Here is a 19,212-nt window from a genome sequence, read left to right as displayed (position 1 = left end):
TTAAAATTGCAATTCTGAAAATAGTCAACAAGATGCGAGAAAATACAGAAAGGCAATCCAATGCACTCAGAAAACAAATAAATGAACAAAACAAGTGTTTTATCCAAGAGACTGAAACTTAAAAAAGAACTAACCAGAAACCTTAGAAATGAAGTATGCAATTAAGGAGATTAGGAATGAACTATTGAGCATAGGAAACAAAGTCAACTGCTGGGGTCCAACCCCAGTAGGTCCAGGGGTCCCCAAAGGTGTGGACGGAGTCGGCGAAGAAGGAATGACACAGAGAGAGCATTCAGTTGATCAGCAGCCTAGCCAGGATCTCTAGCCAAGTTCTGGTCAGGATCTCCAGCGAAGTTCTGGTTAGGATCTCAGCCAGGTTCTGTGTCCATGTTCTCTTGCTAGGTTCTCCAGCCAGGTTCTCCAGATTCTCCAGCCAGGTTCTGTCCAGGTTCTTCAGCCAGGTTCAGTCGCCAGGTTCAGTCACCAGGTTCTAGTCAGGTTCTCTTGCCATGTTTTATCCAGGTTCTGTAGCCAGGTTCTGTCTCTAGGTTCTGTTTTTTGTTGTCGTGTTACATCTGTATTTATACCAGTTGATTCCAATCCTATCAATCTCTATTCCAAAGGTTAGGGCATTTCTTATCTCCATTCCAGGGAGTAAAGATTATGTAGCTTAAGTGTGATGGTTCATAGTTAAAGTGATTAACTACCCGCCTGGCACTTAGTTAAGGGGTTTTATTCTCTCCCTCCTAACTTCAGGGGAAAATCCCTACCTGGGGAAACAACCTTTCTCGGAGAGGTGACCTTGGTTAAAACACATAGCGCCAAGAAGGTGAGTAAACATATTAAGAACAGTATGCCATATACGCCAGGTCCCTTGAAACATATACTGTGCAGATGTTTCTTCCCTGCAGCAACTGTGTCAAGTAGCAAGGATGGACCGGCTCCCAGCAGTCAACCATACAGAGGAAAGAATTTTCTAGGTAGAAATCTAGAAATAACAAAAAGGGAAGAAGAGAAAAACCTGAGCATTAAAAACAAAAACAAAGAGCTCTACGAGAACTATTTGACTCCATCAGGAAAAGCAATAGCATAAGAATAATAGGCATTCCAGAAGAAGAAGAGAGGGAGAAGGGAACAGAGAGCCTATTCAAAAAAATAGTGGATGAGAACTTCCCAAACCTACAGAAAGAACTAGATCCTTGAATCCAAGAAGCAAACAGAACACCTCAACCTAAAGAGGCCCTTTCCAAGGCACATAGTATTAAAACTGTCAAATATTAATGGCAAAGAAAAAATTCTGAAAGCAGCCAGGGAAAAGAAGAAAGTGACCTACAATGGAAAATCTATTAGAATTTCATCGGACTTCTCAGCAGTAACTCTATGAGCCAGAAGAGAGTGGAACCGAATATTCAAACATCTGAAAGAGAAAAATTACCAGCCATGAATAATATATCCAACAAAATTATCCTTTAAATATGAAGGAGAAATAAAGATGTTCCTAGACATACAGAAGCTGAGGGATCTTATCACCAGAATATTTCTACTGCAAGAAATACTCAAGGAGTTTATTCTACCTGAAACAAAGAACACTACAAGATGGACAAAACAATTACAGCATAAAGAAAGATAATTTGTGAGAAAAAACAAATGGGAAGGGGGTAAAGGTCTGAACTGATAAAGGAGGCTGAAGATCAAAAGAAAAAAAATTAATGTATATATGCAACTTTATTCTTTATAAACCTAACAGTAACCACACACAAAAATCCCAAAACAAGATGCATAGCTTTAAAAAAGAGGAAAGCTGGAATACCAGCAAACAAAAACAACAGGCAGAAATACAAAGGAAAAGAACTAATGGAGGCAAAGAGCTATCAGAAAATAAAGGATCAAATGGCTAAAAGAAATCCTCATACATCAATCATTACCATAAATGTAAATAGACCAAATTCACCAATAGAGAGGCATAGAGTAGTAGAAAACGAAACAAAACCATATGCTGCCTTCAAGACACACATCTAAGCTGCAAAGATAAAGGTAGATTCAAAGTGAAAGGGTGAAAAATGATTCTCCAAGCCGTTAACATCCACAGAAAAGCAGGTGTAGCCATACTTATATGTGATAAAATAGATTTCAGATAACAAAGGTAAGAAGAGACAAAGATGGATATTTTATAATGTTAAAGGGACACTACAGCAAGAAAACATAATACTTCTTAATATATACATCCAATTAGGGAGCACTGAAATATATAAAGCAACTACTTACAGAACTAAAGGGAGAAACAGATCAAAACACAATCATAGTTGGGGACCTTAATATTCCACTGACAGCTCTAGGTAGATTATCCAAACAGAAAATCAATAAATATCAGACTTAAATGATACATTAGATCAAATGGCCTTAATTTACAGTTATAGAGCCTTTCATTCTAGATTGAATATCTGATTATACATTCTTCTCCAGTGCATGTGGAACATTCTCAAGGATATCCCATATGTTGGGTCATAAAACTAGCATCAACAAATTCAAGAAGATTGAAATTATACTAACCATATTCTCTGACCATGATGCCTTGATATTAGAAACCAATTGCAAAAGGGGGTAAAGAAACTGACAAATACATTGAGATTAAACAGCATACTGCTAAAAAATGACTGTGCCAATGAAATAAAAGGTGAGATCAAAAGATATGTAGAGACAAATGAGAATGACAATACAACATATCTAAACCTCTGGGATGCAGCTAAAGCAGTAATAACAGGGAGGTTTATATCATTACAGGTCTATCTCAAGAAACAAGAGAAATCGCAAGTTAACTATCTAACATTACATCATAAAGTACTAGAAAAAGAACAAAACAGCCGAAAATCAGAAGAAAGAAAATAAGAAAAATTAGAGCGGAATTGAATGAAATAGATAAAAAGAGTATAAAAATTAATTTTTAAAAAACGAGCTGGTTCTTTGAAAAGATTGATAAAACTGACAACCCCCTGGTTAGACTCACTAAGGAAAAAGGAGAAAAGACCCATACAAACAAAATCAGAAAGAGGAGAAATCACCACAGACATTACAGATATACAAAGGATCATACTAGAATACTATCAAAGATGATATGCCACCAAATTCAATTACCTAGAACAGTGGTTCTCAACCTTCTTAATGCCGCGACCCTTTAATACAGTTCCTCATGTTGTGGTGACCCCCAACCATAAAATTATTTTTGTTGCTACTTCATAACTGTAATTTTGCTACTGTTATGAATCGTAATGTAAATCTGATATGCAGGATGCATTTCCATTGTTACAAATTGAACATAATTAAAGCTTAGTGATTAATCACAAAAACAATATGTAATTATATATGTGTTTCCCGATGGTCTTAGGAGACCCCTGTGAAAGGGTCATTCGACCCCCAAAGGGGTCGCGACCCACAGGTTGAGAACCGCTGACCTAGAAGAAATGAATAAGTTCCTAAAAAATATATAACCTCACTAGACAAAACCATGAAGAATTGGAAAATCTAATTAGACTGATTAGTGGTGAGGAAATTGTAAAAAAACCTTCCAAAAAATAAAAGTCCAGGACCAGATGGCTTCACCAGTGAATTCTACTGAATGTTCAAAGATGATTTGAAACCTATCCTTTCATACTCTTCCAAAATATTGTAGAAGAAGCAATACTTCCTAACATATTTTATGAGGCTAACATAACCCTGATACTGAAACCTGGCAAAATGACACAAAAAAAGAAAACTGCAGAGAAATATCCTATATGCAAATTATCCCCTCGACCAGGAATTCGACTGGAAGTTTGACCAGGGGGTGGGGCTGGCCAGCCAACCACCTGTGGACCCTCCCCCTGGCCGGACCCCACTCATGCGCAAATTCATGCACCAGGCCTCTAGTCTCTGATAAATACAGATGCAAAAATCCTAAACAAAATACTAGCAAATCAAATATAACAATACATCCTATATAATAAAGAGGTAATATGCAAATTGACCATCACTCCAACATACTAGATGGCCGCCCCCATGTGGTCAAAGATGGCCACCCCCATGTGGACACAAGATGGCTGGCAGAGGAGGGCAGTTGTGGGCGATCAGGTCAGCAAGGGAGGGCAGTTGGGAAGGACCAGGCCTGCAAGGGAGGGAAGTTGGGGGTGACCAGGCCTGCAGGGAAGGACAGTTAGGGGCGATCAGGTCTGCAGGGGAGGGCAGTTAGGGGAGACCAGGCTGGCAGGGGAGGGCAGTTGGGGGCAATCAGGCTGGGAAGGGAGGGAAGTTAGGGGTGACCAGGCTGGAAGGGAGGGCAGTTGGGGGTGACCAGGCCAGGAGGGGAGGTCAGTTAGGGGTGACCAGGCTGGCAGGGGAGGGAAGTTAGGGGTGACCAGGCTGGCAAGGGAGGGCAGTTGGGGGTGACCAAGCCAACAGGGGAGGGCAGTTGGGGGTGCCCAGGTTGGCAGGAGAGGGCAGTTAGGGGCAATCAGGTCAGCAGGGGAGCAGTTAGGTGTCGATCAGGCTGGCAAGGTGTGGTTAGGGGGTAATCAGGCAGGCAGGCAGGGAGCAGTTGGGAGCCAGCAGTCCTGAATTGTGAGAGGGATGTCTGACTGCCTGTTCAGAGGATCGGGCCTAAACAGGAAGTCGGAAATCCCTTGAGGGGTCCCAGATTGGAGAGGGTGCAGGCTGGGCTGAGGAACAAACACCCCCCCCCCACCCCTGTGCATGAATTTCATGCACCAGGCCTCTAGTTAAAAAAATAATACATCATGATCAAGTGGCATTCATTCCAGGAGCACAAGATGGTTAAACATAAGCAAATCAATCAATGTAATACACCACATTATTTTAAGAAAGGATAAGCCATAAAAAAAAGGCTCAAGATCCGGAAAGATGGCAGCCGGAAGGAAGGTTGGGAGGGAGAGTGTGTGAGAGAGTGAGGGAGCTATAGAGGAGTGTGTGGACGTGTGTGTGTGTGTGTGTGTGTGTGTGTGTGTGTGTGTGTGTGAAATAGGGACAGTTAGATCCTGCAGGTCTTTCAAGGGGCTGCCAATCCAGGCAGTCTTAGATGGCAAAACCCCGCTGCCGCTGCAAGCACTCTGAGGAGGACACCAGCGGCGCAGAGACCACGCCATCTTGAAGAACAGAAAGGCTTGAGACTAGGATCCTAGCCTCGCCACCACCCAGGCTGGTCTCGTTAGCAAACCGGAACCCTACAGCCGCTCTGGTAGAAGACCTACGACCACAGCTACAGACCCAGGGACACAAAGACTCCAGGCACCCCGGCCACAGATTTCTGTGAGTCACAAAGCCAATCCCCCTCCCCTGCCGCCCCTGCAGCAGCGGCATAGGAACTGCCAGACCCCGGCTGCACAATAGGGCTTTCTGCACACACTCAGCAACAGCAGCTCTGCTTGACTTTGAGCCTTGGTCTCAGACACGGGAAGTTTGTTTCCCATGACCAGGCTCTGCGGGCGGGGAGATGTGCTGAATTTGAGCGTAGGTGCACATCTTTGGGGAGACTGTTTTCTGTGACCAGATCCGACACCCACGCAGGGCAGGGAGGCAGTGAGGCAGCGCTGAATTTGAGTCTGGACATGCATGAACTCCGGGAATTTGTTTCCCGCGACTAGGCTCCACACCCAGGCAGGGAGACTGTGCTGAATTTGAGCCTGGGTGTGCATCCTTGGGGAGACTGTTTTCTGGGACCAGATCCCACGCCCACACAGGGCAGGGAGACAGCGCTGAGTTTGAGTCTGGATGTGCGAACTCAGGGAATTTGTTTCCTGCGACTGGTCTCCATGCCCAGGCAGGGAGACTGTGCTGAGTTTGGGCCTGGGTGCACACTGTTCCGGAGACTGTTTTCTGCAACCAGGTCCTGTGCCCACATGGGGAGACAGTGCTGAATTTGGGCCTGGGGGTGCAGACCCGGGGAGTTTGTTTCCCATGACCAGACCCTACACCCTAGCAGAGAGGCTGTGCTGAATTTGAACCTGAACGTGCAAAGCCAGGGAGTTTGTTGCCCTCACCTAGGCTCCGCACCCAGGCGGGGAGAGTGTGTTGAATTTGAGCCTAGGTGTGCAACCTTGGGGAGATTGTTTTCCGCGACTGCATCCCGTGCCCACGTGGGGAGACAACGCTGAATTTAAGCCTGGGGACATGAACCCAGAGAGTTTGCTTCCCAAGACCAGACCTGACACCCAAACAGGGAGACTGCATTGAATCTGAACCTGAATATTCGAACTCGGGGAGTTTGTTCCCCGCGACCAGACCCCGTGCCCATGCAGGGGGGCAGCACTGAATTTGAACCTGGGTGCATGGACATGGGGAGTGTGCTTCCTGCAGTGCACACCCGCATGACCAGACCCCACACCCACACTGAGTGGCAGTGCCACCTGACTTTGATTCAGGGCAAGCACACAGAGAAGGCTTTTTTCCACAGGGCAGGCGTAGGCCTCCTGCCAACACAGTGTGACTGTGCAACCTGGTCTCCCAAGCAGATTGGGGACCCTGAATCTCCACACAAGAGGAAGCAATGAGCACCAGTGACTAGACTCTGTTTCTCATTGCGTGCACCTGGGATCCCTGATTCCCAGTACATGCACACTAAGAGCCAGCGACTCCAATTCTTGGCGCATGTGCACATAGGGACCTTGACTCTCAGTGTGAGACAGCACCAAGCAACAGAGACTCTGATACTCAATTCTTGGCGTAGAAACAGGGAGCCTCTGACTCCTGACACGCACTATGAGACTGCTTTTTGGCACACCCAAGCAGGTTCTCTGTTTCAATGTGGTGCAGGCAGGGTCCCTGATTCTAAGTGTGCACATGAGGCCACAATAAGCGCCTGAGACTTGGTCCCGGGGCGAGCGTGGCTCCCAGCAACCCACAGCAGCTACATGTCTTGGTGTCAGAGCTCTTCAATGAAACTTGGGGGGTGAAAAACTCCCACTGCACATGGCACAGACCCCTGCAACTTGACATTTGAAACTTCTGGTGATAGAATGGGGAGACAATGAAACAATCCCCAGAGGAAAGAAAAGGAGGAATTGCTAAGAAAGGAAATAAATGAAACGGAAGCATGCAACATGACAGAAAAAGAATTCAGAGTAATGGTCATACAGTTCATATACCAGATGGACGAGAAAATCAACAACCTATGCAAAAATCAGGAAGAAATGAAAAATGGTATAGCTACAATCAAAAACACCATGGAAGGCTTGAACAGTAGACTAGAAGAAGCAGAAGACCAAATTAGTGACTTAGAAGATAAAGTAAAGAAACAAGCCCAATCTGAACAGCAACTAGAGAAAAAAATTAAAAAGCAGGAGGAGATCCTAAGGGAGCTTTGGGACAATGCAAAACGAAATAACAGACGAATAATAGGGTTGCCAGAAGGACAAGAAGAGCAGCAAGGATTAGAAAATCTATTTGAAGAAATGACAGAAAACTTCCCTGATATGGGGAAGAAAAAAGTTACACAAGAACAGAGAGTCTCAAGCAAGGTGAATCCCAAAAGACCCACACCAAGACATGCCATAATTACAATGGCAAATGTTAACAACAAAGAGAGAATCTTAAAGGCTGCAAGAGAGAGACAGAGAGTTACCTACAAAGGATCCCCCATCAGATTATCAAATGATTTCTCAACAGAAACACATCAAACTAGAAGGGAATGGAAAGAGATATACAAAGTGATGCAAAGCAAGGGACTGAATCCAAGAATACTCTATCCAGCAAGACTATCAATCAAAATTGAAGGGGAAATCAGGAACTTTGCAGACAAAAAAAAGGCTAAGGGAGTTAATCACTACTAAGCCAGCAATGCAAGAAATGCTAAAGGGAATGCTGTAAAAAGAAGAAATAAAAAGGTTAAGAAGGAACACAGGCTCAAAAAAATAAAAATAGCTACAAACAAGTACCTGTCAATAATAACTTTAAATGTAAACAGACTAAATCTTCCAACCAAAAGACATCGTGTGGCTGAATGGATAAGAAAAAATGACGCATATATATGCTGTCTACAAGAGACCCACCTCAGAACAAGGGACTCACACAGACTGAAAGTGAAGAAATGGAAAAATATCTTTCAGGCAAATGGAAATGAAACAAAAGCTGAGGTAGCAATACTTTTATCAGACAAAATAGACATCAAAGTGAAGGCCATAACAAGAGATAAGGAAAGCCACTTCATAATACTAAAGGGATCGACACAACAAGAGGATATAACCTTGATAAACATATATGCACCCAATGTAGGAGCACACAAATACATAAAAAAAAAAACTCCTGGAAGATATCAAGGGAGAGATCGACAACAACACAATCATAGTAGGGGACTTAAATACACCACTGACTTCACTAGATAAATCCTCTAGACAAAAAATCAGCAAAGAAACAGCAATCCTAAATGACTCACTAGATCAGATGGACTTAATTGACATCTTCAGAATATTTCACCCCAAAGCCACGGAATATACGTTCTTCTCAAGGGCACATGGGACATTTTCATAAATAGACCACATATTGGGTCACAAGCAAAGTCTTCCCAAATTCAAGAAGATTGAAATCATGCCAAGATCTTCTCAGACCACAATGGCATAATAATATTAGAAATAAACTACAATAAAAACAACCCAAAATACTCAAACACTTGGAAGCTGCATAGCATGTTATTAAATATTGATTGGGTTACCAATGAGTTCAAAGACGAAATTAAAAACATCCTGGAAACTGATGACAATGAAAACACAACAATCCAAAACCTATGGGACACAATGAAAGCAGCCCTGAGAGGGAAGTTTATAGCTCTACAGGCCTACCTCAAAAAACAAGAAAAAATGGTAGTAAATCATCTAACTCTACAACTCAAAGAATTAGAAAGAGAACAACAAGAAAAGCCCAGAGTGAACAGAAGGAAGGAGATAATAAAGATTAGAGCAGAAATAAATGACATAGAGATAAAAAAAACTATACAAAAGATCAACAAAACCAAGAGCTGGTTCTTTAAAAGGATAAACATTTGATGAACGTCTAGCCAGGCTCACCAAGAAGCAAAGAGAGAGGACCCAAATAAACAAAATCAGAAATGAAAGAGGAGAAATAACAACAGACCCCACAGAAATACAAAGGATTGTTAAAAAATACTATGGACAACTGTACTCCAACAAACTAGACAACCTGGAGGAAATGGACATAGTCCTAGAAAAATACAACCTTCCAAAACTCAATCAGGAAGAATCTAAAAATCTCAATAGGCCAATAACTATGGAAGAAATTGAAGCAGTCATCAAAAAGCTTCCAACAAACAAAAGCTCTGGGCCAGACGGCTTCACAGGGGAGTTTTACCAAACATTCAAGGCAGAAATAAAACCTATCCTCCTCAGACTATTGCAAAAAATTCAAGAGGAAGGAACACTTTCAAGCTCATTCTATGAAGCCAGCATCACCCTAATACCAAAACCAGAAAAAGACAACACACTGAAAGAGAATTACAGGCCAATATCCCTCATGAACATGGATGCGAAAATCCTCAACAAAATCCTAGCAAATCGGATCCAGCAGTACATCAAAAAGATCATACACCATGACCAAGTAGGTTTTATCCCAGGGATGCAAGGATGGTACAATATCTGCAAATCAATAAATGTAATACATCACATAAACAAATTGAGAGATAAAAACCATAGTCATATCAATTGATGCAGAAATAGCATTTGACAAAATCCAACACCCTTTCTTGATAAAAACTCTCAGCAAGGTAGGAAAGAAGGATCATATCTCAACATAATAAAAGCCATATATGACAAACCCAGAGCAAAGATCATACTCAATGGGCAAAAACTAAAACCATTTCCCCTAAGAACAGGAACAAGACAGGGATTCCCACTCTCACCACTCCTGTTCGACACAGTACTGGAAATATTAGCCATTGCGATCAGACATGAAGAAGAAATAAAAGGCATCCAAATTGGAAAAGAAGAAGTTAAGCTGTCCTTATTCTCAGATGACATAATACTGTACATAAAAAACCCTAAAGACTCCATCAAAACACTATTAGACTTAGTAAATGAATCTGACAATTTAGCAGGATACCAAATTAATGCCAAAAAATCTATGGCATTTTTATACACAAATGGTGAACTTACGTAAAGAGAGACTAAAAAATCAATCCTATGTACCATCACACCAAAGAAATTAAGATACCTAGGATTAAACTTAACTAAAGAGGTAAAAGACCTCTACTTAGAAAACTACAGGATGTTGAAAAAAGAGATAGAGGAAGACATAAACAGGTGGAAGAACATACCATGTTCATTGATTGGTAGAATCAACATCATTAAAATGTCCATACTGCTCAAAGCAATCTATAAATTCAACACACTCCCCATTAAAATACCAAGGGCATATTTTGCAGACCTAGAACGAACTCTCCAAAAATTCATCTGGAATAAAAAAAGACCCTGAATAGCTATAGCGATCCTGAGAAAGAAGAACAACGTAGGTGGGATCTCAATACCAGATATCAAGCTGTATTACAAAGCCACTGTTCTCAAAACTGCCTGGTACTGGCACAAGAACAGACATATAGAGCAATGAAATAGAATAGAGAACCCAGAAATAGACCCGAACCAATATGCTCAACTAATATTTGACAAAGGAGGCAAGAACATACAATGGAGTCAAGACAGTCTCTTCAATAAATGGTGTTGGGAAAATTGGACAGATACATGCAAAAAGATGAAACTAGACCACCAACTTATACCATAGACAAAAATAAACTCAAAATGGATAAAGGACTTAAATGTAAGACGGGAAACCATAAAAATACTAGAGGAATCCAAAGGCAACAAAATCTCAGACATATGCCGAAGCAATTTCTTCACCAATACAGCTCCTAGGGCATTGGAAACTAAAGAGAAAATAAACAAATGGGACTACATCAAAATAAAAAGCTTCTCTGCAGCAAAAGAAACCATCAACAAAACAACAAGAAAGCCCACTGCATGGGAGAACATATTTGCCAATGTTATCACCAATAAGGGTTTAATCTTCAACATTTATAGGGAACTCATACAACTTAACAAAAGAAAGATAAACAATCCATTCAAAAAATGGGCAAACGACCTAAATAGACACTTTTCAAAAGAGGACATTCAGAAAGCCAAGAGACATATGAAAACATCCTCAAAGTCACTAATCATCCAAGAGATGCAAATCAAAACAACAATGAGGTAGTATCTCACCCCAGTCAGAATGGCTATCATCAACAAATCAACAAATGACAAGTGCTGGAGAGGATGCGGAGAAAACGGAACACTCGTGCACTGCTTGTGGGAATGCAGACTGGTGTAGCCACTATGGAAGACAGTATGGAGTTTCCCCAAAAAGTTAAAAATGGAATTCCCATTTGACCCAGTGATCCCACTTCTAGGAATATATCCCAAGAAACCAGAAACACCAATCAGAAAGGATGTATGCATCCCTATGTTCATAGCAGCACAGTTTTCCATAGCTAAGATTTGGAAACAGCCTAAGTGCCCATTAGCAGATGAATGGATTAGAAAATTGTGGTACATCTACACAATGGAATACTACGCTGCTGTAAAAAAGAAGGAATTCTTACCATTTGCAACAGCATGGACGGAACTGGAGAACATTATGCTAAGTGAAATAAGCCAGTCAATGAAAGAAAAATAACACATGATCTCACTCATTTATGGATAATAAAGACCATTATAAACTGACCAGAGGCCCGGTGCACAAAAATTTGTGCACTCAGCGGGGGGGTGTCCCTCAGCCCAGCCTGCGCCCATTCACAGTCCAGGACCCCTTGGGGGATGTCCACCTGTCGATTTAGACCCACTCCCCGGGGGATCAGGCCTAAGCTTGCAGTCAGACATCCTTCTGGAAGCCAGGGAGCGCTTGGGGGATGTCCAACTAAAGACTTAGGCCCCCAAGGGATCGGGTCTAAACTGTTAGTTGGACATTCTTAGTGCTGCTACAGAGGTGGGAGAGGATCCTGCCACCACCACTGTGCTGGCCAGCCATGAGCCAGCTTCTGGCTGAGTGGCACTCCCCATATGGAAGTGCACTGACCACCAGGGGGCAGCTCCTGCATTTAGCATCTGCCCGCTGGTGGCCAGTGCACATCATAGCAACCTGCCATTCTGCCATTCAGTCAATATGCATATTAGCCTTTTATTATTATTACTAGGGGCCCGGTGCACGAAATTCGTGCACTGGGTGTGGGGCGGGGGGGAGTGTCCCTCAGCCCAGCCTGCCCCCTCTCACATACTGGGAGCCCTCAGGCATTGACCCCCATCACCCTCCAATCACAGGATCGGCCCCTTGCCCAGGCCTGACGCCTCTGGCTGAGGCGTCCGGCCCGGGCAGCGGGGACCCGCAGTGGCAGCGGCCCCACGATCGTGGGCTTCACTTTAGGCCCAGGCAAGGGACCCCTAGCTCCTGGGACTGCCAGCTTCGACTGTGCCCAGCTCCCATCGCTGGCTCCACCCCTACTTCCTGCTATCACTGGCCAGGGCGGTAAAGGCACCTGATTCTCCGATCATGGCTGGGGGGCAGGGCAAAGGCGGCCCCAAGGCCACCTTTGCCCTGCCCCCCAGCTCTTAGCTCCCCCCTGGGTTTCCGATCACTGTCAGTGGCAGGGGGCTTCTTCCTGCTTTCCCTTTCGCCTCCCTGCATTGTGCCTACATATGCAAATTAACCGCCATCTTGTTGGCAGTTAACTGCCAATCTTAGTTGGCAGTTAACTGCCAATCTAGTTGGCAGTTAATTTGCATATAGCCCTGATTAGCCAATGAAAAGGGTAGCTCGTACGCCAATTACCATTTTTCTCTTTTATTAGTGTTGATATAGGATGTCCCTATTTTCCCCCTTTTGTCCCCTCTACCCAGCTCTTGCCCCCCACTTCTCTCTGGTCATCACCATACTGTTGTCTGTGTTATGGGTTGTGCATTTATTTTCTTTGGGGCCAGGCTGCCTTGCCGCCCGGGGTCTTAAGAGCACTTTTTTTTTTTTTTTTTTACAAATGAACACAGTGAGGAGTCACGTACCTTTTTTTTTGTTTTTAACTTATTAACATGAGGCACAAAAAAAGATTATCTTCACGTGTGCTGTTTTACAGCTACAGGCTGAGGGGAGAATGGCTTCCAGGGAGCAGCCTCCAGGCAGTCACGGCCCTCACCACCTGGGACAGAGGAAGGGGAGGCTGCAAAATGGCCTCGTCTGAGCTCAGACGGATGCCTGCTCCAGGGGCTGCCCTGGACGTTCCCTGTGCCTACGGCCTGAAAGCAGGCTGAGCCCTCGAGGGAATGATCTGCCCCAAGTCTTCCCTCTTTTCAGGGCTAAAGTCTCACTCTTCCTATCGACCAAGTGTAGCAGCCACTTAAAATCTAAGGGGTGACCCTAGAACCAAACCTCATCTGTGCCATGAATGTGAGGCCTGGCTGCCCAGGGGGTGGGCATAACTTAAACAGCCAAGATGAGGGGAAGGGAATAAACTATGTGCAACTATAACATCTGAAGTAATATTTACATTTGAAAACCTGGGCCAGGAAGCTTGGAAAGGCATCGCAGCTGGGCGACCTGCCCTTGTCCTTCACTTGCCTGAAGCCACACCTCCTCTACCTCGCACTCCTCTCCCGCTGCTCGCATCCTGACGCAAACACCCGGCCTCAGCACAGGTCTCTTTGGACATAGCGCCGCCCCGCTCTGAGCCACGCCCCCACCTCTCTGTACGTGGGACCGCCCTGCTCTGAGCCATGCCCCCTTTCTGTACGCAAACATGGCGCCACCTTGTACTTAGCTATGCCCCCTGCCTTTCCATACAGAAAATGGCACCTCCCACCTTGGGCTTAAGCCTCCAGGTGAAGAGCTGCCTCCTGTTTCCCGACGTGGGGCCAGATCGGGTCACTGGGCGGCGATGCAGCCCGGCTTCTGAGTCTTCTCCGATCACCGATCACTGGTGATCGGTGATCGGAGAAGCCGGGTGGGGCAGGGAAGAGGCGGACGCCAGCAGCCACTTCTTCCCTGCCCTGCCCAGTTTCTCCGATTACTGACCAGGGGGGCAGGGCAAGGTCGGTCCCTAGAGCCGCCTCTGCCCTGCCACCCAGGTCTTGGCTGCCACCTGGGTTTCCGATCACTGTCAGTGGCAGGTGGCTTCTTCCGTCCTTCCCCTTTCGCCTCCCAGCATTGCGCCTACATATGCAAATTAACCACCATCTTTGTTGGTGGTTAACCGCCATCTTTGTTGGCAGTTAATTTGCATATCACCCTGATTAGCCGATGGGAAGCATAGCGAAGGTATGGTCAATTACCATGTTTGTCTATTATTAGTGTAGAAGATGAACAAAAATAGATACAGAGGCAGAACAGCATCGAACAGACTGTCAAACTACAGCGGGAAGGCCAGGGAGGGTTGCGGGGGGCAGGGGGTGTTTAAGAGATCAACCAAAGGAGTTGTATGCATGCATATAAGCATAACTAATGGACACAAGACACTGGGGGGTAGGGGAGGCCGGGGGAAGGTCAAGGGGGGAAAAAAGGATACATATGTAATACTCTTTGTAATACCTTAAGCAATAAAACAAAATTTAAAAAAAAATAAAGATGGTCACTGATGTTTAAAAAAAAAAAAGAAAGGATAAGTCATATGATCTTATCAATATATGCAGAAAAGCATTTGATAGGATACATCCATTTATGATTAAAACACTCAATAAAATAGAAATAGAAGGAAAGTACCTCAACATAATAAAGGCCATATATGACAAACCATCAGCTAATATTATAATCAGTGGCAAAAAACTGAAAGCTTTTCCTCTAAAATTAGGAACAAGAAAAGGATGCCCGCTCTCACCACTCTTATTCAACAAAGTTCTGGAAGTCCTAGCTAGAGCAATAAGGCAAGAGAAAGAAATAAAAGGCATCCAAATTGGGACTGAAGAAGTAAAAGTGTCACTTTTTGCAGGTGACATGATTCTGTACATAGAAAACTCTACAGGCTCCACCAAAAACTATTAGAAACAATAAACACAGTAAATTTGCAGAGTACAAAATCAATGTACAAAAATCCACTGCTTTCCAATATACTAACAACAAAACTTCAGAAAATAAATAGAAAGATAACAAGATAATATTCTGGCTTGCTTATGAAATGCACATAGCCTGTTACAGCTCTTTACACAGTTAAAACTATTGTGGAAAAAAAAAATGCTGCTGCTCTACAGATTTGGGTTCTTGGTTTCCCTGGAGGTTCTGAATGAAGATTGCACACAGGCTTATTAACGGCTGTCTGTGCTAAGGTCCTTCGGGACTCGCGATGGCCTTTTTGAGCATGGGGTGTAGAAGCCTTTCTGGAATTAGAAATGTCTGAGGAAGAAAGACAAAAGTCAAGGCCAGGTGCATGAAATGAGGGGCTTGCGTTTATAGTTACCTTGGGAATTTTTCTATCTTGCAGTAATATGTTAATAGAAATTATTTGCAGCATACCTCTACTCATTGGGCAGTTTGTTTCAAATGGTTATTTGTCTCATCCCAGATCTTTAGTGAAATTTTATGTGTAATTACTATGTACTTATATTCCACAATGTGAATAGAACACATGTTTAGTGTTGCATTTTAGACTGACTTCTGTTTTATTAATGAAGCTATGACACAAAGTCTCCTTTACCTTTTAAAATGTTAGGGTTTTTAAATTATGATTTATTTTGATTGTGGAATAAATACATGAATGAAAAATCTTCAATAAAATGAAACAAAACAATTCCATTTGCAATTTCAACCAAAAATAAAGTACCTAGGAATAAACTTAACAAAGGATATGAAAGACCTATATACTGAAAACTACAAAGCATTATTAAAAGAGATTTAAAAAGACACAATAAAATGGAAAAATATCCTGTTTTCATGGATTGGAAGAATCAACATAGTTAAAATGGCCATATTACCCAAAGCAATATACAGTTTTAATGCAACCCCCATCAAAATTCCAATGTCATTAAAAAAAAAAAAAGAACAAAAATTCATCTGATTTGTATGGAACCACAAAAGACCCTGAATAGCCAAAGCAATACTGAGAAAAAAATAATGAAGCCAAAGGTATCACAATACCTGTCTTCAAATTATACTACAGAGCTATGATAATCAAAACAGCATGGAATTGGCAGATAACAGACACAGATCCATAGAACAGAATAGAGAGCCCAGATATAAAACCACATGTACATAAGCAGGTAATTTTTGACAAAGAAGCCAGAAAGACACAATGCAGTAGAGATAGTCTCTTCAATAAATGGTGCTGGGAAAATTGGAAAGTCACATGCAAAAGGGTGAAACTAGATTACAATTTGTCCACTTGTGCAAAAATTAATTCAAAATGGATCAAAGACCTTAATATAAGATCTGAAACAATAAATTACATCAAATAAAACATAGGTACTAAACTTATGGACCTTGGTTGTAGAGAACACTTTATGAACTTGACTCCAAAGGCAAGAGAAGTAAAGACAAAAATAGTGAATGGGACTATATCTAACTAAAAAGCTTCTGCATAGTAAAAGACATCTAAAAAACAAAGTGTCAGCCAAATGAATGGGAGATGATATTTGCAAACAACAGCTCTGACAAAAGTTTAATATCCAAAACATATAAAAACAAACAAACAAAAACAACCCAATTAAAAAATGGGCAGAGAGGACATGAACAGACACCTCTCCCAAGAAGACATACAAAAAACCAATAGATATATGGAAAGATGTTCAACCTCACTGGCAATTAGGGAAATGCAAAACAAAACTACAATGAGAAACCACTTCACACCTTTTAGAGTGGCCATTATCAACAAGACAAGCAATAACAAGGGTTTGAGAGGTTGTAGACAAAAGGGATCCCTCATGCACTCCTGGTGGGAATGTAGACTGAGACAATCACTATGGAAAGCAGTCTGGTGATTCCTCAAAAAATTAAGAATAGAGCTACCATATGACCCAGCAATCCCTCTCCTGGGTATACACCCGAAAAACTTGAAATCATGTATTCACAAAGCTATATGTGCCCATCTTCATTGCAGCATTATTCACATTAGCCAAGACATGGAGACAACAACCAAAGTGCACCTAGATAGAGGAGTGGATAAAGAAGATATGGTACATATATACACTGGAATACTACTCAGCCATAAGAAAGGATAAAACAGTGTCATTTACAAAATGGATGGACCTTGAGAACATTATGCTAAGTGAAATAAATCAGTCAGAAAGAGCTAAGAACCATATGATTCACTCATATCTATATTTATATACTAGAGGCCCAGGACACGAAATTCGTGCAAGGGGGGATGTCCTTCAGCCCAGACTACACCCTCTCCAATGTGGGAGCCCATCGGGATTGGGCCTAAACGGGCAGTTGGACATCCCTCTCACAATCCAGGACTGCTGGCTCCCAACCGCTCGCCTGCCTGCCTGCCTGCCTGAATGCCCCTAACCACTTCTGCCTGCCAGCCTGATCACCCCCTAACCACTCCCCTGCCAGCCTGATTGACACCTAACTGCTCCCCTGCCAACCTGGTCGCCCCCAACTGCTCTCTCCTGCTGGCCCAGTCACCCCTAACTTCCCTCCCCTGCAGGCCTGGTCCCCCCTAACTGCCCTCCCTTGCAGGCCCAGTCACTCCTAACTGCCCTCCCTTGCAGGCCTGGTTGCCCCTAACTGCCCTCCCCTGCAGACCTGATGGCTCACAACTGCCCTCCCCTGCCAGCCATCTTGTGGTGGCCATCTTATGTCCACATGGGGGTGGCCATCTTGTTTGTTGAAATGATGGTCAATTTGCATATTACCTCTTTATTATATAGGATAAAAGCCAAGTGACCAAAATGACTGGAACAACCCATCACTATGATGCACACTGTGGCGGGCCAACGGTCCTAATGGGGGCAGAGCCGGCCGGCCAATGTCCCATGACCCCTCCCCCTGGCTGGCCCGCCCCCTCTTAGCTCCCCCTACCCTGATCAGGGCGGGCCAGCCGGACCCCACCCGTGCATGAATTCATGCACTGGGCCTCTAGTATGAGATATAAAACTGAAACTCATGGACCCAAACAGCAGTGTAGTAGTTGCCAGAGGAAAGGTGGTGGGTGGTAGAGGGTGAAGGGAGTTTAATATATGTTGATGGAAAATTATTTGACTTTGGGTGGTGGGCACACAGTACAATATATCAATCATTTATCATAGAAATCTACATCTGAAACTTATATGATCCTATTACCCCATTAAATTTAAAAAGAGAAAAGATTAGGAAGTCCCCTTAGGTAAAAGGCTGCAAATATAACAGATCTTGCCCTCTGCATTTATCTTTCAAGGGTAGAGGTTTCTATTTTCAAGAGTTCACATCTACTGATGTGAAAATATCCCAACATATTGTGTTAAATGAAAAGAGAAAGTTGTGACACAATATGAATGCATGATCACACTTACACTTTTAAAAAGTTATTCCAAGTGTATAGAAATGAATGAGAACTACCAACCATGGCTATTTCTAAGAGGGGACTACAATCAGATGAAAGGGTATGTTTCTATAACTGTATGTGTATGCAAACTTCACATTTTCACTCCATGAATATCTCTATTTGAATTTTTAAAAGAATATATACGGGCTTTTAAAAAAAGAACTGGATGTTCTGGTGACATTTATTAGCTCTCTGTTTGAGAACTTCTCTTAAGTTTAAATTAAAGGAGTAAATACATATAAAGTACCTACGACAGTGCTTGACATACAGTAAGCCTTCAATAACTATGAGCATCCTTACTGCTGTTATTCCCATGATGTAGAATCAATACCTCTTTCATTTGGTTCAGCGGCAGAGAACATGGCCATGAAACCATTCCCAGCAGTGTTGGCGTCGGATATCATCTGCACCATCATCTTGTTGCCACTGGACACAAGGGCTCCAGGCCGGAACGTGCCACAGAAGCGCCCAATACGCTGGCCATTGCCGTGGCCATTGTACACATCCACGAAGTCATAGCGGCACAGGTTGTCACTCTCAAGGTCTATGAATCGGAAATTGAGAACTACTACTTTTCCCTTGGGAACCTGCCAAGAGAAAGGCCAATTGGAAAACTGTCATGAAAACCAAGTCTGAGGCCTTCACATTCAGCCAATTACTAGTGATCAGATAAACAACATCCAAGATGATGT

General features: G+C 43.1%; 1 protein-coding gene across 2 annotated transcripts in view; it reads right to left on the bottom strand.

The window, feature by feature from the left end:
* Positions 1-19,212, bottom strand: part of PCOLCE2 (procollagen C-endopeptidase enhancer 2) — a 123,080-nt gene that overhangs the window by 65,533 nt on the left and 38,335 nt on the right. For both annotated transcript variants that reach the window (XM_059688252.1, XM_059688251.1), the window contains exon 3: positions 18,852-19,107. In XM_059688252.1, coding sequence (XP_059544235.1) covers positions 18,852-19,107 — 256 coding nt within the window. The remainder of the gene's footprint in view (positions 1-18,851; positions 19,108-19,212) is intronic.

The sequence above is a fragment of the Myotis daubentonii genome, chromosome 3, assembly GCF_963259705.1.
Source record: "Myotis daubentonii chromosome 3, mMyoDau2.1, whole genome shotgun sequence".
Taxonomy (NCBI): Eukaryota; Metazoa; Chordata; class Mammalia; order Chiroptera; family Vespertilionidae; genus Myotis; species Myotis daubentonii.
Note: the sequence above shows the minus strand (reverse complement) of the source record. Positions and strands in the feature narration are given on the sequence as shown.